The sequence below is a fragment of the Artemia franciscana genome, chromosome 6 (assembly GCF_032884065.1).
Source record: "Artemia franciscana chromosome 6, ASM3288406v1, whole genome shotgun sequence".
Taxonomy (NCBI): domain Eukaryota; kingdom Metazoa; phylum Arthropoda; class Branchiopoda; order Anostraca; family Artemiidae; genus Artemia; species Artemia franciscana.
This window is the reverse complement of record NC_088868.1, coordinates 26,137,258-26,163,619: the sequence shown is the minus strand read 5'-3', so window position 1 is coordinate 26,163,619 and position 26,362 is coordinate 26,137,258. Positions and strand designations below refer to the sequence as shown.

Below are 26,362 nucleotides of genomic sequence, written 5' to 3'. Positions count from 1 at the left end.
CCTACACATGAAAAGAAGTTAAAAAGGGTAGCTAACTTTTAACAAAGATAGCAAAAACTAGGAAGCTTTTACATCTAAATATTTTTTTTTTATTCTGTTCAATGTAGGCATGCATGTTGAGATTTTGCCAGAAATCGCAATAAATTACCGTAGCCTATAACAATTTCCAAAAGATAGCTGTATAAGGAAAACTGATAGTCATTACTAGCAAATATGTTCATATATTCAACAAACAAAATTCATTTGATTCATAAAACCAGGACCTGGTTCACTGTCAAATAATGAATAGCTAGTCCATTTAAAGAGAAAATGGCAATCTTTTGGTAAGTGTCAATCTTACCTCCTTTGTAGCAATGAACTTTTATAACAGTTAAAAGTTAGGTCATTCATTGTTTGGGATTTTGTTTTTTTAGATTTTTTTCTCCTTATTTCCATTCAAGTTCCATACGAATCAGATAATTTTTATAATGAAGAATAATCTGTTATGAAAAAAGAAAATTACTTTAAATGCAAAGAAATTTGAACTAATTATGACAGAGATTATAAGTGAACAAAACTGAGGTTTAAGTGGGGTAGGAGACATGCCGAGGGGAGGGGATGGGGTTAAACCTGAGAAGATAGCACGGTCTCAAGCCCAAAATACATCTTTAACTTCATACCTGTACGTCATGGGGGGAGAAAAAGAGGTAAGGGGGTTAATGTTCGAGATAAATATTACGACAAGGATAGTGTTTAAGGATTTAGACTTCCTGAAATGGCACATACTTTCTTTTAGCAACCATGAGAAGGCATGCAAAGATGAAAAAAAAAAAAAAAAACATCCAGTGATTTTAGCAGTTATACTTCTATTAGGTCAAAGAATCAGTGAGTAAAAACTGATTCCTTCCTGTTAAAAAGTCATTTTTTTTAAAGCCTCCAAAAGAATTTCCAAAAACAAAAGTAAAAACTCACTTCACATTGGGACACTCATCGCAAACTTGCTGTTGCATCATTTGAAATCTCCCAGGTCCTAATTGTCGAGTTACCATTTCTTGTCTACAGTTGCATTTCCTTGTTCCTTTAGCAGGCTTTGCTACTGGCTTATTATGTGTTATCTGCAATTAAAACATTCTATGATAGTAATTGATAAAGACAGTATTCATAAATCTAGATTAGCGTCAACTACATAAAACAAAACCCCTGAAGAGCCACCTGCTTTTACTGAAGTGCAACCAAACACTGCTTGTCATTAAGTTGTGTACCTATTTATAATATAAACAACGAACTGAATTTGTAGATTTTAAATATAGATGATTTCCTTAAATAAGGATGATTTCAGAAAAATGACAAAAAGCTTTTTTAAACTTTAAACAAAAACCAATTTGATTTACAATCTTAAAAACACTTAAGACAAGATCTACATTCAAACACACAAGAAAAACAAGAAACCCATTGATATTTTTCTAACAGAATAATTTGAGCAATGAATATCCAAAATAGCAAACAATCTTTTTTTCTGCAATAAACTTTACTCCACTTGCTTTGAATAGTTCAATTTCACCCCAAAATTTTTCTGGTATATCACATTAAATATCTAATTTAAAAAGGGATTTACCTCTACAAAATTTCCTGAATACAATTCTTCTAGAGTCACAGAGAGTTCCATAACTATATCAGCTCCTTTGGCAACTTCTCTTTCACCTCCATTTCCTCCATTGCCAAATGAGAATCCGAAATCACCAAAAAATGAATTAAAAACATCAAATCCAGAGTCACTATGGCCACCTTCTCTTTTAACGCATTCCTCGCCACACTTATCATAGAGAGCTCTTTTATCTGGATCTGCTAGTACTTCATAGGCAGCCCCCAAGTCTTGAAATTTTTCTTGAGCATTTGGATCGTCAGTATTCTTATCTGGATGTAATTCTTTAGCTAGCTTCCTATAGGCTTTCTTAACTTGATTAGTAGATGCTGATCTTGAAACACCAAGAATTTTGTAAAAGTCACGGCTAAAAAAACAAAAACAAACAAATGTAGTAAATTAGATTTTTATGCTGTCCCCCCTCTAGGATAGTTTTTTTTTTTACATAAAATGATATGATAATCATAAACACTAAAAGTTAATGTGCCATGGCTACTGCAATCACTTCACTATAAATTTAACAACATAAATAATAATTAGTACATTATCGAAAATCGTCTCTACGATCCATACCCCAAACAAACAAGTTTAACTTTTTATAAACAGAGAATTTATATCACAAAATATAATATCCATCCATTCCCCCCATACTTTCAAACCACCCTGCGAAAATACCCCCTCTTAATCTTTTCACCTAATCTGTGTAATTTGTCCTAAAAGTACAATCTCATCAAGAATCAGACCAGCCTTACAAAAAAATCGGGAAACCCTAGATGCATACGGAAGAAATACCCACAATGTGCAACATCCATTGATTGAACGATTTAGCAATTTTAGCTGACAGAATGATTATGCAACACTTCTGACTTATCTAATTTCTAGGCCATAGTAATCTCCCAAGATAGAATTGGTCTTTTTGCCTCAAAATGCTTCTTGTCCCATAAGATTTGTTGAAAACCGCGGAATTGAAATGAAAGAACATGTTAAGACACAAAACTGTACACATACCCCAAAATTGACTATGTAATGAGATTAGCTAGAGTAAAGTATGTTGAATAGCTTTCGATAATGCCAAGTGCTAAAAAATGGTAGTCTAATTGGTAGGTAAGGGTCGTCTTGCTAAATGGTTGGCGCTCTGGTTTAAGAATTCTTTGTCCATGGGGCACGGGTTCGATCCCAGGCGTAGCCAGTTATTTGGTTTGGGACGGGGTCAGTGGCGTAACTCTGTAAGCTCATCCAGAGTCGACCCAGCTCTGAAAGGGTACCTCGAGAAATCAGGGAAGGTAAGCAGGAAGAGTGTGCGAAAGCACAGAATGATTGGACCCCAACCCTCCATTGCACTTCCCGGCTGATGGGCCACGAAACGAAGATCAGCACCGCCGGTTTGGACCTTAAGGGTCTGGTGCCGTCTTACTTACTTACTTAAATGATAGGTGGCAATACTTATAATGGATATGAGGAAATGGCGGAATTTCACCATCAAGGTTAAATTAATTTGAGCAGGATTCTCTTTTGTTTCTTTTAGTTTTTCAAAATATTGCAGCTAATGATAATGAAAATAATTGCACTATATTAGATATTCCCAAAAATCAATATTTATTTTTTAATGATTTGGCGAAGAATAATGTTAATACAAGGAGGATGACGTTTTGGAATTGTCGGGGCTGGAGGACTGCACAAGATATGATTAAAACTTTTTTATCGGCGTCTAATACGAATATTTTAAGCCTATGTGGAACTTTTTTAGACGAGTTTTCAATTGAAAGTATTCTTGTTGAAGATTACCAATTTTTTTCATATCGACCGAAATAGACAAAAGCAAGATGGTCTTTCTGTTTTGCTTAAAAATTGCATACCAGCTCGCACAAGGCTAGATTTTTTGCCATTAAATCCTGAAATGCTTTTTGAATCTTGTGTTGTTGAATGTTTTTTTTTTCCAAACAATCAGAAACTGCTAATCACAGTTATTTATTGTACACTGTCAGGTAGTCAGGTAGAATTTTTAAATCGTTTCGAAACTTGGTTGGATAAATTAGCTAGTCTCAATACTCCCTATCTAGTTATGAGAGATTTTAGTATAGATCAAATGAGCATTGTATCTGCTAACCAGAATAGAATGGATAGAAACACGGTGCAATTTTTAGAATGTCCCTTGGCTCATGGATTAAACCCTGTATGTTTTATGACATCCAGGATAACTGATTCTCACTAATTGATAATATTTTTCACTTTACAGCGCCATTAATACATATATCATTCCTGATGATTCATCTGATCACTGCACAATTATGGCTGATTTTTCGCTTTATTTCCAATATAATAAAAAAAGTCAAACAAAGCGTCGAGACTTTTTGTATAAAAATTTGATAAATTTAACAGAAGGGCTTGGTGACGTTGAGTGGAGTCCAGTAATTAATAAAAAGAATACAAATCAATCCTTGAACAAGTTTTATGATATATTGACCGAATAGCTTGCTTAATTATGTCCATATAAAATTTTAATTGGAAAGAGAAATGCTCCAAGAAAACCTTGCGTAAATGAGTCCCTTTTGAGGCTGATTAATGAAAAAAAAAACGTTTATATAAAATAAAAATGAAGTATCCCAGAGAAATAAATATAATGTGTTCTAAATTTTTAGAACCTGTTGGTAAGGTCTATTAGAGAAAGTGAAAGAGCTTATTGTGAAGATTCATTTCAAAATTCTGATTCTCCCCGGAAAACTTTGAGTTTGATCAAGGATAAAATTGGATTGAATAAACAGTTTTCGCATCCTGAAGTATTATATGACTTAAACAGTGAAGAAGTTAGAGGACCTCAAGCTGTTACTAATACGTCTAGTGACTATTTTATTGGCATTGGACAATTTACCGTTTCTGCAGAAATAGATTTTTCGTTTTGCAGGATGTATAAACTTTATTTCCCTCCCTCTGAAGGTACGAGCATATTTCTAGCCCCAGATAGTTTTGCAGAATTCCGTAAGATTATTAAAAATAAAAAAATTAGTAATTGAGTGGGATATGGTGGACTATCATAAAGTTGTTAGAAAATATTGCTTGAGTGACTTCTGAGCCACTTGTTCATATTTTTAATTTTTGCATCAGTTAAGGTAGATGAACAATTGCCCGGGTAATTCTGTTACATAAAAAAGGTGAAAAATCTAAAGTGAATAATTATTGCCCATTGCAGTTTTATCACTTTTATCTAAAGTGTTTTAGAAAATTTTAAAAGAAAGGATTTCTAATTATTTGGATAAGATGTTTTTTTTTTTTACAAAATACGAGTTTGGCTTTAGTGCAAGCCATTCGACACATCACGCAGTTGCAGCTCTTTTTTTGCGATTAAACTATTGTTTAGTTATTGATTTGCATGTGGCTACTGTTTTCTACAATGTTAAGAAACCATTTGACAAATACGGCTCTGACAAATATTTGTCAAATATGGCTCTGAAGGATGGGCTTTCCGAAAAGCATATGAATATTTGCTAGATGTTTTCTAGAGAAATTGCCAATGGAGTGTTCTAAATACCTGGCTGACTGTATTCCAAACAGTAGGCTGTACAAAAGATGTGATCCGGTCATGTTTTCAAGGGCTACAATGAAAGAAAGGTTGAGATGGCTAGGGTTCGTTATGCGGATGAAGGATGACAGATTGCCAAAAAATGTCCTTGTCAGCCAACCGTTTAAGGCTAAATGGAATGCAGGTCGTGCTCGTCTGGGGTGGGAGAACGTCATAAAGAAAGATCTAAAGGAAATGGGACTTCCTGGGAGGGTGTAAAAAGGGAAGCTTTGAATAGATTGGGATGGAGGGGGAGCGTGTGTAGCTGTGTTGGCCTCAGGCAGCTTAGTGCTGTGGTGACTTGTTAGCAGTAGTAGTAATATGTGGGTCAATTTGTAGGGTACTAACTGCAACTCTCTTCTACCACATGCAGTATGATAGTGAAACCATATAAAATGCATTTCAGTGGGTCAAGCTAGTTCGCATAGCTAGCCAGCCTTAGAGACTTAAAGGATGTCAATTAAAAACAAAATTAGAAAGCTTAACTTATCAATTTACTGGAAAGCAGTTTACAATCACTCATCCAAACTAATTTTTTTTTTGCAATACTGCAGTCATATACTACTAGTTGTTACTTATTCTTTTAAATAAGAAAAAACTTACAGAACTTTATAACTGGCATCTGAAACAAAAGTTATTATGTTTAGGATAGCTATTTAAAATCATCTTTAAGTATAAACAAAGCTAGAGGATTTATGGAATTGTTATTAACAACATGTACAAACTTGTAAAATGTAAAACTAGTTTCTGCTTCATACATTATTTCTGAAATGTATACACACTCATTCCAGCCAATGAAATAAACATAGATAACTTTTTGCAAGAATAGGAAGATCTACGTTTTGAAAAAAAAAAACAAAAAAAACATATATCTTTGGCTCTTACTAAGTCTTTGATTTATGAAAATAGGAATAGTTGATGATGAGCCAAGCTTTAGAAAAGATATGTATGAAAAATAATTTTATATCTTGATATAAAGATTACTTAGCAGTTTTTTATTCTGTTTATAATATGCTGCTTCACTTCTTGTACACTGGCATGGTTTTACATATTTTTCATGCTCAAAAATGTAGGATTTACACATTTGCCTTTCTTTGATTTTTCTTTTAGGTAATTATACTTATATAATTCTGAAAAATTTGTTGATTTTATAGTGCTCAATTGGTTTCCAACCTATATATTGAGCCTTGTTGGCTAAATAATGTACTAGTTTCACATATCTTGATATTTATTAATAAAGTATTGTATTGTATAATCAAGAAAAGAAGAAGAAAACAAAGAAATAAACTTACCTACATACAACATCCAAGACAAAATGTGAAAGAATGAAAAGAAAGATAAATGATGTATTAGCAAGAATCTTCATCTTGGGAACCTAAAAAAATAAGCAGAATAAGATTGCTTAAAATAATCTGCCTTAAATTTAGAGATGTGTTTGAAAGAATTATTATTTATGAAATAATTTATGATACTATGTACGAAAGCCTTATTTATTTATGACTTCAAAACAACATATCTTTTTAGGTTGTCTCACTACCTATGGGACTTAACTCTGGAGACTGGAGACTGGGACTTAACTCTGGAGACTGGGGACTGGGACTTAACTAGTAATTTATCACTACCACTGCTGAATGACAGCTGCAAGACATACCCTAATGCTATTTATACCAATATTAGGTAATCTCTCTAAGCTATACAATGAAAAAGTATTTTCAGCAGGAAATATCTTGAAAGAAAAGAGATATGGTCAAATTACTGATTGAACAGCAGAAAAACAGGTTTTCACCGAACTTTAAAAAGGATTCTTCTTCTTTTTCAGCATGCAGATTCTACTACTATTGATGAAATGATAAAAACATTTTCCCAGAGACAGCAACAGAATCAGGACAATTTTTTGATTGAACCACATCCAAGATATAGTTATCATGAACATGTACCTCCCTACAGACTATTGTGATGATCGATCAGATAGACTGTTTGCCGTAAGTATTGCAAGGCTATCAAAGTGTATTGATAAAATAAAAAAGTAAGGACTTCAGTGTCTGATAAGACTTTAACTGTGATCTAGAAAACCTGAGTGGCAACAACAGTTCAAGTTTTAATTGTGCTAATATGTTACTCGCTATGCTAGGTAATGAGTTTATACTCGCGTCTAAGAACAAGAATTTTTCATATATTCATAATTTGGGAAGTGTGTCAAACCTAGATCTTGTTATGCCCACTCAATCAGTTACATCGAGTGAGGTTCTTGTTTCTGATTAAAATTTTACGTCAGACCATTTTCCATTGTTTGTCAATATTGATTTAAATGTTAGTGTTTTGCCTTCTCCTGGAAGGCCCCAGAAGCGTCCTTATTTTGTTTGTGATTGGAAACGTCCGTCTATGATTTCATTTCAGTTGACTTGCAATAAACTTCCTTCAAAATCTGTTTTCCTTTTGATCTGCTGATGGTTGGTTCAAAGAAATATCTGACAGAATCACAGATTCGGTTGAATATTTATTGTAGTGAGCTTGTGCATGCATTATGTCTTGCTGGACAGTTAGCTGCACCATCTAGATGGGTGTGGCCTGTTACCAAAGTACCAGGCTGGTCTGCAAATGTTAATCTGCAAAACGCATGTAATTTGGCAAAATTTTGGCTTTCAGTTTGGCATGAGGCTGGCTGTCCATGAGACGGTTGAGTGAATAAGCTTCAAATTCATAGTAAACGTAAATTCGCAAAAGAACTTTCACTACACCATAGTGCAGTTATTCATTCTTCATCTCAGGCTGTCCTTACCCACCCAAACAAACTTTGGTCTTCATTATTTAAAGAAAGGTCTCATGTAACAATGACCTCAATATCTCAAGATAATTGGGTTCAGTATTATAGAAATGAATTTCAGCTCCTGATATCTGGCTACAAAAAAGTTTTGGTGTGAAACTGGATGATTTCTTCTCACATACGCAAGAAGAAAACAGTCCAGGTATTATAATTACAACGTGTTCTATCTGTACTGCTATTAGAAAACTAAAAAAAAAGAAATCACGTGGTTGTGATAGTATATCAATTCAGCACCTGCTGTTTTGCAGTGAGATGTTCCTTGAGCACCTTGCCCTTCTTTTTCAAATGGTTTTTTAACCTGAGTATTGTGCCTGATTCTTTTTCAATAGGAATACAAACACCTGTGCCTGAAAAGGGAAAGCACTTTGCCAGTGCTTGTCATTCCAACCTATAACTGTGGCTACAGTTTTTTGTAAGTTATTTGAGGCACTTATTGTTGATGAACTGTGGTCAAAATGCACAGTTACAGACCATCAATTTGGTTTTCAGCCTAGTCTAGGTTGTGCCCATGCTCTTTCTGCTCTTGTTTTGGCCTTATAAGATGCCAAGAAAAGTGGTGAGAGCATGGCTCTCACTGCACATGATGTCAAAAGGGCCTTTGATTCGCTAATTCATGAGCAGATTATTTTAGATATGGGCCTAGCAGGTGTTGATCCATGTATGTTAAACCCTTTATATGATATGTATCAAAATTTTAAAGCTGAGCATAAGCTACTGACAACACTAAACTTGACAAATAACCTGGTGCTTCCTGTTAATAGAATTTGTAAGGCAGGGTGCACTGACATCAGCTACTGCATTTAACAACAGCATTGTCAAACCTCAATCTAAGTCAAATCTGACATATTCTGAGAGTGATTGATTTATCATTAATAAGCTATGCACATAATGTACTTAATCTGACATGCCTCTTTTGCGGTTTAGAGGAGAATTTTATTCAGTTTCAAGTAGAATATGGAAAAATAGGCCTTCAATTTCATGAGGAGAAATCAGATGTGATGTTGTTTACTACTAAGCAAGGGTCTGCTGTTGATGTTAGGCTGGATGGTGCTACTGTTTGGCTTGTCAAACACATAGTTTATTTGGGGATCCCTATTGGTTGGTCTATGCTTGAAACATGTCATCTTTTGCAGAGTCATCTGAAGAAACAGATCTCTTTAGCATATAGCCATGTTGTAGTTTATAAGTGTTGGTTTGATTGGCGGATCTGTTTGGCCCGTCTGTACAATGCAATGGTACTACCCCATTATCTGTATTGAAGTCCCTTTTGAAGGATATTCCAAAAGGAAGATAAGAAAGAATTGCAGTCTACATATTATAAATATGCAAAGTGCCTCTTACAGCTTCCACCATGGACAAGTAACCATATTGTGACAAGTTGGTATGGGATTATCAGCCCTAATGAAGCAACCATAGTCCAGATTGCCAGATATAACTCTAATATTGTTACTCATCCTTGGGTAATTATTTTGAGGCAATAGGTTTTTTTGTAGTTAGATATCCATTTGTTCTTTATTGTTCTTGTGTTTGTGTATTCTTTTGTAGTGTGTTTTTTTGCTTTTTTATCTTATACTCCATCTGTTTCTTTTTGATGGGAAATAAATATATACACACTTACATACAGTAGCCCACCAGCATGTTTTTTTTTTCAAATGAAAGAAATAGCATATTAGATTACCATTTTTATAGAAATATACCCAATAGAGCCAGTGTCAGAATAGATCCCCAAGTCGACCACCATTTAAAAGGAAAGCTCTTTTCTCAAAGATTTATTACAATAATAAATAGAGTACAAAAGCTTACTGCAGTGGCAACATTTAGGCCTGGAGAGATAATTGCAATCACTTGACTTGAAGTTTTTGACACATTTTCAAGCTAATATTCTTCAGTCCAACATAGCAAAAAAATAAATAAAATGGTAGCATAGTAGAATAAGAAATACTTTTTGCAATAATTTAACTATAACCTGGCATTCTATGTACACACAGATGTAAAGCTGATATGCCTGAAGACCACAAAATGTTTGAATTAAGAGAGCATGTCCTGGATAAGATTCAGATATAGTCACAGAATTCTTTGCAAATAGGAGGATATAGGAAGTTCCCCTTACTCTGAAAATGTATGGTTAATGAATTTCACATAAAGTAATTACCTTAGATTACCTTAAATAAATAAAAGTTAGATTACCTTAAATAATTAAATAAATTAAATAAAAGATAATAGTGTAACCAATTTTACTGTTTGATGTAGTGGTGTGAGAAGAACCAGTGAAAAAGAGACTAATAAACCATTTTTGTCAAAATCTAGACAGGTCATTGCTGTCAATACCAATCTTGAACCTGTCAACTGATCTGGCTAACATTGTAGATTTGCTAAGTGAATTCTGCAGTGGAACAGCATGACTGGTGAAGGAGTTGTACTTTTCATGCTTTCTGCTAAATTTTTCATGCAGTTGTATGGGATTTCCTTGTGTGTTCACAGTCATAATAACAGGCTTAATGGTGCCACTAATCACCATCTTAAATGCAAGGATTACATCTCCTCTCTTTCTATGGTATGATAGGGTAGGCAGGTCAAGCTTTCTAGTTGCTGCTCTTAGGAAACTTGTTGTTTGGCAAAAGAAAACTTGGTTGCTCTACACTGGACCTTCTCAAGCATCTCCATGTCACACTTAAAAGCACAGGCTGGCAGCCAACAAGCCAAACTCAAGATGGGGACACACAAGGGCTGATTTGAATATCTGGAGATTGTTTTTAGAACAATTGTTGAGCTGGAAAGATTACTTTAGGAAGAAAGTCACAGCTTCCCCATTCAACTGCCAAAGAACAGTTGAGAAAAAACAGAACTTACCATCTGACAAGACTATTTATCTATATAAGATAATAGCTCAACCAATTTTACAGTTTGGTGTAGTGATGTGGGCAGAAACAATGAGAAAGACTAATAAACCATTTTTGTCAAAATTCAGATAGGTATTGACATGTTATCTGTGCAATGGGTAACATTCTATATTAGCAGCCCCACAATAGAAAACATAGTAAAAATTAGTACCATTAAATTCCTTATTTTATGATTTTTCTAAATATCATATTCGCATTTATAACAAAAATGGTGTCACTGATTATCATCTTAAATGCAAGGATTACATCTCCTCTCATTCTATGGTATGTTAGGGTAGGCAGGTCAAGCTTTTCTAGCTGCTGCTTGTAAGAAATTTGGTCTGGCAAAAGAAAAATTGGTTGCTCTACTGGACCTTCTCAAACATCTCCATGTCACACTTAAAGTGTGGGCTGGCAACCAACATGCCAAACACAAGATGGGGACAAACAAGAGCTGATTTGAATATCTTGAGATATGCCATAAATTATGCTCTTTCTGAATATAATAATCACTTTTCTTGCATATTCAATTTTAATGCCTCTCAGTACTCTTGAAAATGATAATTTATTTCTATATTTTTTATATATAAAAACAGATTAAAGCAATTGTTTCAAATTTACTATTTCATTATAAATCCATTTTGTAAAAGTTGTCTAATGCCCAAACACTGATTTGTCAAGATTGACTTGACTAAGATAAAATTCAGAACAATCATATTAGTTTTTTTTTTTAATCCATTATGTCACTTAAAGACTTTCATTTTACTTATATGTTGAAAAATATCAAAGTCAAAAGAAGAAACATGACAGATGGTAAAATGAGGAAATTGTTTGGATTTTTTTATCCAACTTGATTGTGCAAATGTTTGCTTGTGGATTATATAACTTTAACAAAAAGGATTTTGCAGTGAAATAGTATGTTTGAAACCAATATAAGTGTGATACACCATATAGAGGAGGGAAAAACAGTACTGGAATCAGAGGAAAAAAAAAAAAAACAATGCAAATTGTTGGTTGAAAATTTCAACTTTCAGCTTAGGATCAGTAGTTGGTTGACTATTGTACAGGATTTCAGGGACAGGATACTTGCTGCAACATTTTTGAGAGGTATAATGCCAGAAAGATTGGGATTATCCCTAATATCCTTAGCCAATTGTTCCTCAAATCTTCTCTTCACCTGCTTGATATGGTTGGTTGTCTGGTTCCAAAGAGTTTTGAAGAGTTGATAGCTTCCCAAGGTTTTCTTTTTTGTAACAATTCCATGCTTATTGTTTTCATTTAAACAGCATATTTGTTTCTGTAGGTTAAAACAGGTAGACTTTTGCCCTGTCTAGCCAAACAAATTCTAGTGCATGACTTTTCAGCATGTAAAATTACAGATTTTACATTAGAACAACTCTCATCAAAGTCATTTGTGATAAGATGTTCCCAATTGACATTGGCAAGCCTTTAGGAGATTAGTTTGTAGGCTAATTGCAATATTTTTGCTGCTTAGAAAGGTTTGTTTTGTAGGCAAGTATGGGCCTAGCTCTGAAATGATTGCAACATGGTTGCTATTACCATTGGGTGTGGTTATTATATTCATAATAAGAAGGTCAGGATTACTGATAATGACCAGTTGATGAACAGTCAAGCTTATTTGATTATGATAAAACTTGTCTAAACAAGGATGAAGCTGACAGAAGTACATAAGTAATCCTAAGATAAGAAAAAGTAAATAATTGGTAAAGTTCTGGTTAATTGACTTCTTGCTATCTCAGAAATGGCTTAGGTTAGGAAAATGAAACTTTCAGGGATGGGTCTACAGGCTAAAGTATGTCCCGGGAAGGTATTTTAAAGTACCCACCTCCACTCCTCTCTCTACATAACAGGTCGCCTACATAACAGGTCTATACCTATTGAAATTCTGACAAAACAACATTTTGCCTTAACTTTCAGTTACCAGTTCCTTTTTCTCTGCCTTTAGTTCTGAAAATTAAATTTATTAGCCTATGTCAGCTAAATAGCCTAGCCTACATTTAAAAAATTAGCCTACATTTGGCCTCCTATAGCCTATGGCAATGAATTCCATGGATTATTACTTATATACAAGATAAATGGAATTACAGCTAAGACATACTCACCAAGAAGGAGGCAGCCTATATTTCCTGTAGCCTACTTAGACTGTCACTTGGTTTTTCTTGATAACTTTAAATTCCCATTTGTTCTCATTTGATTGGTTGGAGTATTCTAGGCGAAGACATGGGAAATGAAATCCCGTACACCACCACAGTACAAATTCATGAGTCTTGAAAGAAGTTTTCTTTCAAGCTCTAAGTAAAACAAAATATTAATTTAAGTTTCTAATTTAGGAGAAATAATGCTTCAAACATTTCCAATATCAGTAAGAATTTAGTTGTTTCTGCTGGTATATATATATTAACTGAAGCAAGCTTCACACTAATTCTTGAATTAGGGATCAAATTAAAATCGCAAGATATTTGAAATATCGACATGTGCTCATCATTTGAAACAGAAGAATTTAAAGCTCTCTTGCAAAGGTACTTGCCTCAGACTCGAGCTCTCTGTAACCTTTAATGTATAAATGCTATTTTTCATGGATAAAAATCAATCATTTAACTTTGAAATGCATCATTTAACTGGTATTTATAATAGGCTATCCTAGAAACGAGATTCTGCCCCTATAGGCATAGCTGATGTATTTCTTAAATAATACGGCCATGATATTCTGCTGATGTTGCTGTCTCAACTTCAGTTGATGGTTGAGTTCCAATTCAAATTCCAGTCAATAGGCCTATTATTGTAATCCAGTCTCTTAACTTCATGGAGTTCTAGATGGTCCTAGAGAAAATGCATAAATAAATACAGCAACTTTTCAGTTTTACACATAATTTAGTTAATCTAAGGAATATATCAGTTGATGGGCTGCCTTGTTTTATATTCTTTCATAATTCAGTAAGCCTAGGCCTAGTTGTGATAAAACTCTAGTTAATTGACTTCTTGTTATCTTGGAAAGGGTTTAGGCTAGCAAAATTAAACTTTCAGGGATGGGTCTACAGGCTAACGTATGTCCCTGGAAGGTATTTTAAAGTACCCTCCTGCACTCCTCCCTCTAGAGAGCCCTGAAATTTGCCTACATAGTAGGTCTATACCTATTGAAATTTTGACAAAACAACATTTTACCTTAATTGCAGTCACTATTTGCCTTTTCTCTGCCTTTATTTCTGAAAATGCAATTCCTGTTATTTGAGTAGAATTTTGAGCCATATCAATGTTTTTTTTTTCAAAATTTAGGAAATTTATTTGCATATTTTTAAAACCTTATAAAATGGAATTAGGTCTATAGTAGGTCTATACCTATTGAAATTTTGACAAAACAACATTTTAATTTAATTTTCAGTCACTATTTGCTTTTTCTCTGCCTTTAGTTCTGAAAATGCAATTCCTGTTATTTGAGTAGAATTTGAGCCATATCAATGTTTTTTTTTCAAAATTTAGGAAATTTATTTGCATATTTTTAAAACCTTATAAAATGGAATTGAGGAAAGTTATGAAGCTGAAAACAATTTTGTTGTACTTCAATTAAGCAGAAGATCTATTTTGCAAGGTTTCACTTATAACACACATATTTTTAAAGGTCATCAAAGGTTAAGGACCTCTTGAGGGAGAAGGAATAGAGGAAGTTGCTTCAAAATACCTTCCAGGGACATACTTTAGTCTTTAGATTCATCCCTGAAAATTACATTTTCCTAACCTAAACCCTTTCTGAGATAGCAAGAAGTCAATTAATTAGAATTTTACCCTAGTTGTTTCTAAGAAAATTTATTTTGAGCCCTCAAGCCATCCAGAACTTTAGAACATATTTCTAAAAGAAACCTATCTAGTGAGAAAAAATTCCTATTTGCTGCTAATTCATGAATAGTAGGCAAATTAGCCTATTTTTTCCTTAGTTTCAATTAGGCCTATAAAACATTATTTGGGAAACAAATTTATAGGAATTTTTAAAAAGAACCTAAACCCCTCAGAAACTATGTCACTTCAAAATCAATGTCATTTTTGAGGAGTTCTAGCTCTTTTTAAAAACGTTTTGCTAATATGTTTACAAGGTAACATTTTACTGTTAAGACTGATGAGAATAATAATTATTATTCCTAATTCAGCTACAAATGACATTTTTTCTCACTTTTCAGCTTTTTTTAGAAATGTTTTTTTTTAACCTTTTGTTACTATGGACCTTTTTTGAACCTTAAGGGGTCTCAATGTAATTTGTCTCTGAAGCAGTTATTGGATTATGAAAGAGCATAAAAAAGAAATTAAGGAATATATTCACTTTCATCTTAGTTAAATCATCCTTGTTTGAAAATTACAAATTTACCATAAAACCTTCACCACCCTAGAGATTGGCTGCTTTTAAGTTATTGTTTATTATCCCTTGGTAAAATTGAAGTTGATCAGCTCTTCAGGAGGAAAAATGGGTTAAAATAAGGATAGTACCTTTAGATTCTTTGCTTTATGTTCTATTCAAATATTATTGTTGATTTTCTAACAGTCAATCCCTCTGATGGTCCTATTTAGCTGGTAGTCCTAATAATATATTTATCTGTTAATTAAATCCTGTGATATTACCTTGAATTACATCTTTTAGCAACTAAGGTTATAGGAACCTTTAGATGTTTTAGAGTGTCAACAAAAGTGTCTTGTACAATTTCTTCATAGATCATCACTTCATAGAGAACAATTGAGCATCAGAACCACTAAATAAGCTAGGAATTTTGAAGGCTTGGACCCTGGTTGATGCTGCTTTCTTGTCCCACTTTGAATTCTATGGCTTGTTGTTCTAGTCCTGGTCAATACTGATCTTGCAACTGTCAACTGATTTGGCAGACACAATAGGTTTGCTTATTGAGTTCCTCATTAGAATGACACTGTTGGTAAAGAACTTGGAATTATCTTGCTTTCTGCAGAAATATTGATGCTATTTCTTGGGATTGTCTTGTGTTCTGCTGTATTCACTTCAGCCAAAAATAAGCTTTTTTGTTGTTGTTTATCATATTGAATACTAGGATTACACCTCTAGTTCTTTCTGTGATACATTAGGTTAGGAAGGCCAAACTTTTCTAATTGGTTAGTTGTTCTGAATCAGACCTTCTCAAGTGACCCTATCTCACACTTGAAGTGTAAACTTACAATGGACATATTGAACTCAAGATGAGGACAAATAAGGGCTGTGTTGAGGTTCTTGATGAGTATGGAGTGGTGGGTCATCAGTGAATGATTGATTAACAATGCTGAATTTATAGTTTCTCACTTGGATAGTAAGTTTTTCTTACCTTCTTACCTGTATCTACACTAGGTATAGTTCAGAGAGCTGTTAAGGAGGTTTGATGCAGCCCAGATGTTTGGGCTAATCTTGTTGAGTATATGAGTGCTGTTTGGTATTACCAAAGGGTTTTCTTCCCTGCTCCTGTTCTGAGTGCAGGGGGTTTGTAGCAGTATGAGAATAGAGATGATTTTGTTTCTTGTCTTGCCATAGCAGCATTTTTACTTGATAAGATCTAGCTCTGTCAAAGCAATAGCAACACAATTATTGATATAGGTATTGTTTGAGCTGATTTAAAAAAGTCTATAATAATGAGAAGGAATCTGATAGTATGATCTATTGAACCATCTGGCACATCATAGAGTAAGAATGCCATTGTTTTAGTGTCTTCTTTTAGTTTTTTGTATACCCTAACTTTCACCATCAAAATCAACTGACAAGTTTTCCTTATTAAACTTTTTTTCCAAATTTTTATTTTAAACTTTTGGTAACCATGGAACAGGTTTACTCTTTACTAGGCCATGAAGGACTCCCTGTTAACCTTTAATGTCTGGACTCTACTGATGTCTTTCAGTAAGATTTTATTACAACCTTCTCTGCTTATTCAAACCATGCTTTCCCTGTAAGTGGTTATACCTAAAATTACTTGCTTTTCACTTATCTGTATATGATTAGGTTGTGCTCTTCCATAAGAGTTGTCTCTATTTTATTTTTTGCCTGTTCGATATGATAGAGAATGATAGTTTACAAAGTTTAGCCATTTAATTAGCAAAATTTTTCAAGAAATTTCCGAAAACTGCTGACACTTTAGCAGTACAACATATATTTTGATAGCTTTTCTTTGAGCAAAAAGTATTTTTATATGTAAAAATGGTACAGGCAAAATCTGCCAACAAGTTTGAAGAGTGCCAAGTAACATGCTACTTTGCTGCATCACTTTTGTGTGCCTGGCATCAGCCTTCTAAATATGGTTCTAACTTCAGGTGTATCATAGGCAGTGTAATAGTACTGCCTAATTAAAAGAGCACTGTGGGTATAATGTATTGTTTTTATGACACTCGGTATTTAAGTGACATATAGCAATTGCAATTTCTGTTGGTCTGTCAGTCCTGGTTTTGCTAGTTCAGGCACTTCCAGATAAGCTAGGACAATGAAAGCTGGCACGCATATCAGGGACCAGACCAGATTAAATTAGAAATAGTCTCTTCTCTGATTCAACCATCTTGGGGGGGAGGGTGGAGGGACAGTTAATTTGGAAAAAATGAGGTATTTTTAGCTTATGAATGGGTGATTGTATCTTAATGAAATTTGATACTTTGAAGGATTTATGGCTTCAGAGCTTTTATTTTAAATCCTAACCAGATCCAGTGACATTGGTGAGAGTTGGAGGGGGAAAATGGGACTCTTGGAAAATGCTTAGAGTGAAGAGATTGGGGCGAAACTTGGTGAGAAGAATAAGTACATGTCGTAGATACATGATTAACGTAACCGGACTGGAGCTGCTATCTTTGGGGAAGTTAGGAGGGGGGTTCAGTGCTTTGGCGAGCTTGGGACATGCTAGGACAATGAAAATTCGTAGGTGTGTCAGGGGCCTGCAAAAATTGCCTTGATAACAGTCATTTATTTGAACTCAGCAGTATTTCCAACGACGTGTCAAGTACCACGAAGTTCAGCTTTTGGTCTCCTGCTTTACCTCACCTATGTTGAGTTTATTCAGCTTTACTTTGAAGATGTGTGTTGTAACTTGTTTGCTGATGATACTATTTTAAATGTGTTTGTCTCACCCATGGAGGAGCTGACAAGAAAAGCAGATCTTACATTGGAACGGCTGGAGATTTTTGCTTCAGTAACTTTTTTATGTGTAAGTGTGTACAAAACATTTTTAATGACATTCTGTAGAGTTTGTACACTGCTGGATGTACCTGGTATTGGTAACTTGTGGTTATCAAGTTCAACAAGTTGATCATACGTGTTATCTCGGTTTTGTATTAATTGTCACTTGTCATGGAAATGTCAAAGTAATACAACTTCATCAAAAATTGTCCATGGAGGACATACTTTGACGCCTGCAGCATGTTCTCCCACAAAGGGTACTTCTAACTATGTAATATTTGTTGGTTTATCTATTGCCTTATATTTCCTAAAATTGCTTCTTATGGAGCAGTAACTTTTTATGCAACTTTAGGAGAGTGTAATTTCTGCAAAATAAAGATGTTGGAACAATCAGTAGCTATGTCCAGGATGCACATGACACCTGTGCTTTTTTTTGTCCATGAAGCTTCTTAATGCAGGTCAGACAAGAGATTGCCAAGCTGCAGTATTCTGACTAGTTCTGAAAATTAGAAAAAATGAGGTATTTTTAACTTACAAAGGAGTGATCAGGTCTCAATGAAATTTGAAGTTTGGAAGAATATTGTGTCTCAGAGCTCTTATTTTAAATCTCGACTGGATCCAGTTTGGAAGAATCAACTAATAGAGTTGAGGGATGAAACTTGGTGGGAAAAATAAGCAAAAGTCCTAGATACATGATTGATATAACCGGAACGGATCCGGTCTCTTTGGGGGAGTTGGGGATGGGTTAATTCCGAAAAATTAGAAAAAATGAGGCATTTTTAACTTACGAAGGAGTGATCGGTTCTTAATGAAATTTTATTTTTGGAAAGATATTGTGCCTCAGAGCTCTTATTTTAAACCCCGATCGGATCCGGTGACTTTGGGAGGAGTTCGAGGGGAGGGGGACCTGACATCTTGAAAAATGCTTAGAGTAGAGGGATTGGGAGGAAACTTGGTGGTAAAATAATCATAAGTCTTAGATACGTGATTGAAATAACTGGAACGGATCCGCTTTTTTTGGGGGAGTTAGGAGAGGATGGTTAATTCTGAAAATTAAAAAAATGAGGTATTTTTAACTTACGAGTTAGTAATCGGATCTTAATGAGATTTGATGTTTAGAAGGCTATTGTGTCTCAGAGCTCTTATCTGAAATCCCGTTTGGATCCGGTGAAGGGGAAGTTGTGGGGAGGGGGAACCTAAAAAAATGTTGTTGTTGCTGTTAATAAGATGTACTTACTTAATTACTTATTAAGGTGAATATTCTAAAAAATGTTGAGAGGACTTGGAACTAGCCTAAATCAAAACCCACCATGTAAATGCAGGTTGTCAAAAGGACGTATCAGCAAGGTTCAAGGAGCTGCTTAGGGTATTAAGTTGAAACTTCCAGTGTATTTTGAGGGGGAATTTGAAAAAAAGTTAAAGGTGTTCTGTGCTACCAATGCTGTCACTGCTACTGAAGCTAAGGGTTTTAAAGTGAAGCTTTTAGGCGGTGTTGAGCTAAATAAAAAAATCCTATGCACATGTAAATCACCAAAAGGTTATATCAGTAATACCTCAGGAATGTCTTAGAGCATTAAGTTGAGACTTTGAGGTTATGTTAAGTGGAAATTTGAAATAACCAAAAGGCAATACGTGCAAACTGGCTACTGTTACTATTACTACCATTACGATTTCTGTTACTACTAAGGCTAGTGGAATTAAGGTGAAAACTTTCAGAGAATTTTTAGGGGGGCTTTCAACAAAATCAAAGCATACCATAAGCACATAGGTTGTCAAAATGACAAAGTTGATTCTAATATAAAAGAAAAAGCTTTACAGTGGAAGAAATGTGCCAGTAAATGCAATGACGGTGCGCGAGCTATGTGTGGGAAAAATAGCAGTGTGGTTACAAGAGTTCTTGAACAAAGTTCGTGTGCTTTGTGGATACACTGTAGCCTTCTTGGAGAAGCACTAGTTTCCAAAGTATTGTCTGATGATTTCAACACAGTACTTGATACAGCTGTGGAAATTGTAAATTATATTAAAATAGAACCCTTACAAGCCTGCCTATTTCAAAAAATTTGTGAAGAAATGGGTAGCCATGATATATCTCTTTTTCTGCATACAGAAGTTTGCTGGTTATTCAAGGGAAAAGTACTGAGACGAATAGTGGTATTCCATAATGAAGTTACAATTTAAATGGGAGGAAAAATTAAATGTGTTAATCATCTACTGGATGGCGAATTCATTATCAGCCTCCCTTATTGGTCGGATGCTTTTTCCAAGTTAAAGAAACTCAGTTTGTATTTTCAAGGTTCAAAAAGCTTATTTTTTGGAAAAGTTGCACTGATAACTGCAAGTATGATTTTTTTGAAACACTTGAGAATTTATTATTGAAAACCAATTGCAGCCTAAGATGAACGTATTTTCTGAAATTTTCAGTCGTTCATCACTGTTGAAAAATAATTTAGATGTCTATTTTGTGGAAGAGATGAAAAAGTTTGATTCGTTAACTTGGTTTTGTTACCCATATCAAGACGACTTACCAACTAGTATGTCAACGAAAGCAAGTGTAGAATGGACTGATATATCAGAAGATACGTCACTGGAAAACAGTTTCAATCGTTAAAAGTTATCGCAATTCTGGCTCTCTGTAGCTGATAACTATCTTTGCCAATGTAAGGCCAGATTTTCAGCTATGGTTTACATTAAAACTAAGTACAGAAATGAATTGCATGTATCAAACTCAAAATTAGCTAAAGTTGAAATTGATGCTGAAACTGTAATAAAGAAAAATTGGAAACAAAAACATTCTTCCCATTGAAACAATTTAAAAAAAAAACTTGCAGTTATAGTTATGTAAGTAATAAAAACATTATTTAAGACTGTGTTTTTTTTTATTTTAACAGTCTTACATTCATACTGGTAACCCTTGTATTTTTTTTTCATATCAATTAGACCAAATAAGTTCCACTACTTGCCACGAGAGAATCTTAGCATTACCAATATAATGCTCGCAACTGCAACCCACTCAATATCCGCTCCACTGATTGGTCGTGAGCGATTGACCCTTCAAGCCTTAGAGAATCAGGTTGAAACTTTCAGAGCATGCTGAGGGAAATGTTGAGCCAATAAAAACGCACTATTTACTTCATACTACTGCCAGTAGTAGTGGTACTGCTACTGCTGCTAGTACTAATGTTCCTAAAGCTAATTGTATAAATATGAAACTTTTAGGGTCTGTTGAGGGGGGTGTTGGGTTAGATCAAAACACATTTTTTGCATGCATCAGAAATCTCTAAAAACGGCTCAAAGCATTTAAGTTAAAACTATCAGGGTATGAGAAGAGGATGTTGTACGTACCAAAAAGGCACAATGTGGATAACTTTGTTGCTTACTAATAATTGCCTTCTGATGACCAGAACATATTTTGCCATATACTGAAAGCAAAATACATTTTAAATGTTTTCACTTTTTAAACTTTAAAATTTTTTAAAATAAAATTTATTAAGATTTCATGGAATGAATATATATATATATATATATATATATATATATATATATATATATATATATATATTGGGCCTTTGCTATTCTAATTTTAACCTCTTCAATGCACTCACCATCTTTACTAATAATACTACCTATATAATTGAAAAATCTTATTGTTACATACATCACCTCCTCACCTTAAAAAATCTTATTGTTACATAACATCACCTCCTCACCTTGAAAAATCTTATTGTTACATAACATCACCTCATCACCTTTATTAATCCCAGTCTAAGCAACTTAATCTTCTTAACATTAATTTTCAAGCCTATTCTTGTGCCCTGAGCTCTCAAAGCGTCCATAATATCATTCATTTTACCAGCATTCTCATCTAGGATCCTAAAATCATCAGCATAATCTAATTCTAGAAGAGTTACTTTTTTATTTGAGTCTTCGCTCTCTCATAGCCTTTAACGCGTTCCTTAGGACAAAATTTATCAAACCCACCCACATAAATGGGAATAGAACTGAACCCCGCTTAACTCCTGATTCAATACTGCAAACCAGTTACTAACCTCATTTCTTACCTTAGCTAAGGCAGTGTTATTCTCGTGCATAGCACCAATCATTTTAATGTATTACATCAAACATAAAGATAACAGATACTGCTATAGATGGATAAATAATCCTATAACAAGAACAAATCATCCCCAGTAGAAGAACGGCTACCCCCTCCTAAAAGTTCTAAAAAGCTTGAGCTTAATTTGTGCTTTACTGAAACCAAACCTTTTTTAAACATTTCCACTTCTTGGATTATAGCATCGAAAACTCAAAAAATGCTAAGAATTTTGGTAATTTGAATCATTATACGCTAAACAGTCAGTCCAATTTCATTAATTCTTTCCAGTAATCTTGATTATTTTGGTGATTTTCATTTCTTTTTCTCAATTTTTTGCTGTTGTTTATATTATTAAAAATAAAGATAACACTGTTCAGAAATGTATTCATGTCAGCAAATACAAATGACACTCAAAAAGTCTAGATGGTTTTAGAGAAGGGGTGTACCTACACTCTTATTTGTGAACTCGATTAGTATTGGGGTATTAGCATGGGTAGTTTGTAGTCGGTAGCATTATGTTTGTTGTGTTTGTGTTGTTGTTGATGCTATGAAAAAAAAACTCAAAGTGCAAATCGCTTTCAATAAAGTGCAAATATCGGTACAACATTTATATTTGGCAGTAGCCTTGCTTCTTTTTGGTGATATATCTGGTTGTTCTAAGTTTGACTTCACTATTTGTTCTGATTACTGTTCATTTTACGATTTACTTTTCCTCTATAACTATCTGTCATGATGATTATTTATTTTATTCTTTATTCCATTTTGGTTTCATTTATTCATTGATTGTAATTTCTGTTCGTTCTAAGTTCTAAGTATTATATGACTGTATGTCTGCTCTTAGGTTTTAATATGAATCTCTACTTTTTAAAGAAAAAACATCTTTGGAAAGGTTTCTTTAGCTTGATTTCATGATGTAAAATTGTGTAGAAATGGAAGTTTCAACAGCGCCTCTATGATTAAACATCTGCATGATTCGAGATGTTGAAATGCAAGCTTGGCTGACATTACCTTTTGACGACCATTTTCAAATAAAACGTTATTCTGTCACTTTCCTTAACTAGATTATTGAGGTCAAGGAAGCTATGCCCTTGTATTTTTTCATAAAAAATAGAGACAAGCCCAAAATATTGAAATTAAAAAAAAAATGTTTTATTATAAAAAAGTTCATTGTGTAACACCCTCTTCCCTCACCACAACCGGGTACATACACTTTATACATAGACATAGACATAGACATTTTTATTTTCATCCAAAACATATAAATTAAACAAACAATTTACCATTAACAGACACTCTTAAGACAAAAGAGTCCTGACTGTGGCCGCAATTCTAACCACCATGAATCTGCTAAATCAATTCATCATATATTTCCCCCACCCAAAAAAAAGAAGAAAAAATCCTGGGGGGGGGGTTAAAAAATAATTAATATTAAATACTAAATAAAATAAATACCTTTTCCTCTTATCACTCTTCATTCCTTTTTAAAAAATGGAATTTAACCATTCTCTTGAATGATGCCAGACTTACTGCCGCTCTGATCAATTCTGGAAGGTCATTCCAGACGCTGACACCTATGTACATACCACAATCTTATGCAGTCGGTTTTTGACTCGGTTGTTTATTTTTACGAGACCATTTTCTTGTTTTTCTTCATGGTTTCTTTTTCATCAATTTCTTTTATATTCTTTTTCAGGCCAAAAACAGATGGTGACACTGGACAGTGCAAAAGGTGCCCCAATGCAGGTTCAATATTGCTACGAGGATACGATTCCTATTGCAAGTAAGTAGAGTTCCGTATAAGTACTTGTCTATGTTTGTGCTTGTCTGACATGCACAATATAGTACTCTACTGCATAAGTTCTGCAAAATAGTACTGTTTTTCTTTGGTAAGACTTTCAATCCTTTCCAAAGCAAAGGATGAAAATTTACGTGTACCCTCCTCCCTCACGATGGGAAGGTGACTGTAGCCAATCTCTTGTTTGTAACTCCTTTTGTTCGTCTTAAGCTTGGTTTGCATGTTTAATTTCTGTTTTACTCGTTTTTATGGAACTTGGTATGAACCAAGTGACGTATAGCGATCGCAAATTCTGTCAGTCTGTCTGTCAGTCTGTCCTGGTTTTGCTACTTTAGGCACTTCCAGGTAAGCTAGGACGATGAAATTTGGCAGGCGTATCAGGAACCAGACCAAATGAAATTGGAAATATCGTTTTCCCGATTCGACCATCTGGGGGGGGGGGAGTGGGGGGACGGTTAAATCTGGAAAATTAGAAAAAAGGAGGTATTTTTAACTTACGAACGGGTGATTGGATCCTTATGAAATTTGATGGTGGGAAGGATATCGTGTTTCAGAGCTCTTATTTTAAATCCCGACCGGATCAGGTGACATTGGGGGGAGTTGGGGTGGGGAAACCTAAAATCATGGAAAACACTTTGAGTGGAGGGATCGGGATGAAACTTAGTCCTAGGTACGTGACTGACCTAACCGGAACGGATCCCCTCTCTTTGGGGGAGTTGGGGGGAGGGTTAGTTCTTAAAAATGAGGTATTTTTAACTTATGAAGGAGTGATCGGATCTAATTGAAATTTGATTTTTTGAAGGATATTGTGTCTCAGAGCTCTTTTTTTAAATTGTGACCCTATCCGGTGACGTTAGGGGGAGTTGGGGGAGCCTAAAATCTTGGAAAACGCTTAGAGTCGAGAGATCGGGATGAAACTTGGTGGGAAAAATAATCTTAAGTCCTAGATACGTGATTGGCATAACCGGAACGGATTCGCTCTCTTTGGGGGAGTTTGGGGGGGGGGGTTAATTCTGGAAAATTTGAAAAAACGAGGTATTTACTCCTTAAGAAGGAGTAATCAGATCTTGATAAAATTGGTGTTTAGAAGGAAATCGTGTCTCAGAGCTCTTATTTTAAAACCGACTTGATCTGGTGAAATTAAGGGGAGTTGGGGGGGGGACCTAAAATTTTGGAAAACGCTTAGAGTGGAGGGATCGGGATGGAACTTGGTGGGAAAAATAGGCACAAGTCCTAGATACGTGGTTGAAATAACCGGAACAGATCCGATTTCTTTGAGGGAGTTGGAGGGGGAAGGGTTAATTCTAAAACATTAAAAAAATTAGGTATTTTTAACTTATGAAGAAATTATCGGATTTTTATGAAATTTCATATTTAGAAGGAACTCGTAACTCAGATCTCTTATTTTAAATCCCGACCGGATCCAGTACCATTGGGGGGGAGGGCGGAAATCTTGGGAAACGCTTAAAGCGGAGAGATCATGATGAAACTTGCTGGGAAGAATAAGCACAAGCCCAAGATAAGTGACTGATATAACCGGACCTTATCCGCTCTCTTTGGTGGAGTTGGGGGGGGGGGGGAAGCAATTCGGAAAAATTAGAAAAAATCAGTTATTTGTAACTTACCAACAGGTGATCAGATCTTAATGAAATTTGATATTTAGAAGGATCTTGTTCTTTAGAACTCTCATTTTAAATCCCTACCAGATCTAGTGACATTGGGGGGAGGGGAGGGAGCTGGTTGCCATTTTATAAAACATAAAATCGCCAAGAAAGGAAGAAAACAAGGGCAATAAACACCGAGTGAAAAAAATGAAAAATTATGCAATCATTTCGGTCAAAAAAGAGTAAACCCTAAAACAAAACGCAAACCTAAAATAGGATGACCATTTCTGAGTAAAAGTGAAAGGGTAATTGAATAAAAAACACAGCTTTCCCGGTAGATTATTATCAGATATTCTATTGATTGCCACAACATAATTTTGTGGATGTATGTAAAAACGACCAGAATCAATAATTTCATCATAAATGGGACTTTGAAAAGTTTCTCCAGTGTCTCTATTACCTTGCCTCTCAACTGCCTCCCTAAAAACTTGCACGAGACGTTTAACGGGGGCAATAATGGAGGTATTTTCAAATAAAATGAAATTGTTTGGATTGTCTTACACATGTTGTGTCAAGGCGGAATAAAAAAAAAAAAAATCTCAGACCATGGCGTACCTCCATGGCCTTATCGATTGAGGACCTATTTTCCAATAAGCTCTTCTCTAATTGCTGTTGGATTCTTCCTACATAAAAACAGCCACAAGAACAAGAAACTGTACAAACACCATTACCAAGAATGGTGCTAGTTTTATCTTTGCCGCTCTGTATCGTACTTCAATTTTCAAAGGTGACGTTAAGTTTACTTTTTTTTAAAGATTCTTTTTAGTTTTTCTCTATATT

The 26,362-nt window shown here is 34.6% G+C and overlaps 2 protein-coding genes across 2 annotated transcripts in view; one reads left to right on the top strand and one right to left on the bottom strand.

Annotated features, from left to right (window-relative positions):
• The window catches only part of LOC136028247 (dnaJ homolog shv-like), a 30,328-nt gene extending 17,189 nt beyond the window's left edge, over window positions 1–13,139 (bottom strand). Inside the window, exons 1-4 of the mRNA XM_065705974.1 lie at window positions 13,004–13,139; window positions 6,470–6,552; window positions 1,595–1,988; window positions 952–1,094 (exon numbers count right to left, since the gene is read on the bottom strand). Coding sequence (XP_065562046.1) covers window positions 952–1,094; window positions 1,595–1,988; window positions 6,470–6,543 — 611 coding nt within the window. The 5' untranslated portion in view covers window positions 6,544–6,552; window positions 13,004–13,139. The remainder of the gene's footprint in view (window positions 1–951; window positions 1,095–1,594; window positions 1,989–6,469; window positions 6,553–13,003) is intronic.
• A 180-nt stretch (window positions 13,140–13,319) lies between these two features.
• The window catches only part of LOC136028246 (cytoplasmic tRNA 2-thiolation protein 2-A-like), a 42,024-nt gene continuing 28,981 nt past the window's right edge, over window positions 13,320–26,362 (top strand). The window contains exons 1-2 of the mRNA XM_065705973.1: window positions 13,320–13,420; window positions 23,817–23,903. Coding sequence (XP_065562045.1) covers window positions 13,374–13,420; window positions 23,817–23,903 — 134 coding nt within the window. The 5' untranslated portion in view covers window positions 13,320–13,373. The remainder of the gene's footprint in view (window positions 13,421–23,816; window positions 23,904–26,362) is intronic.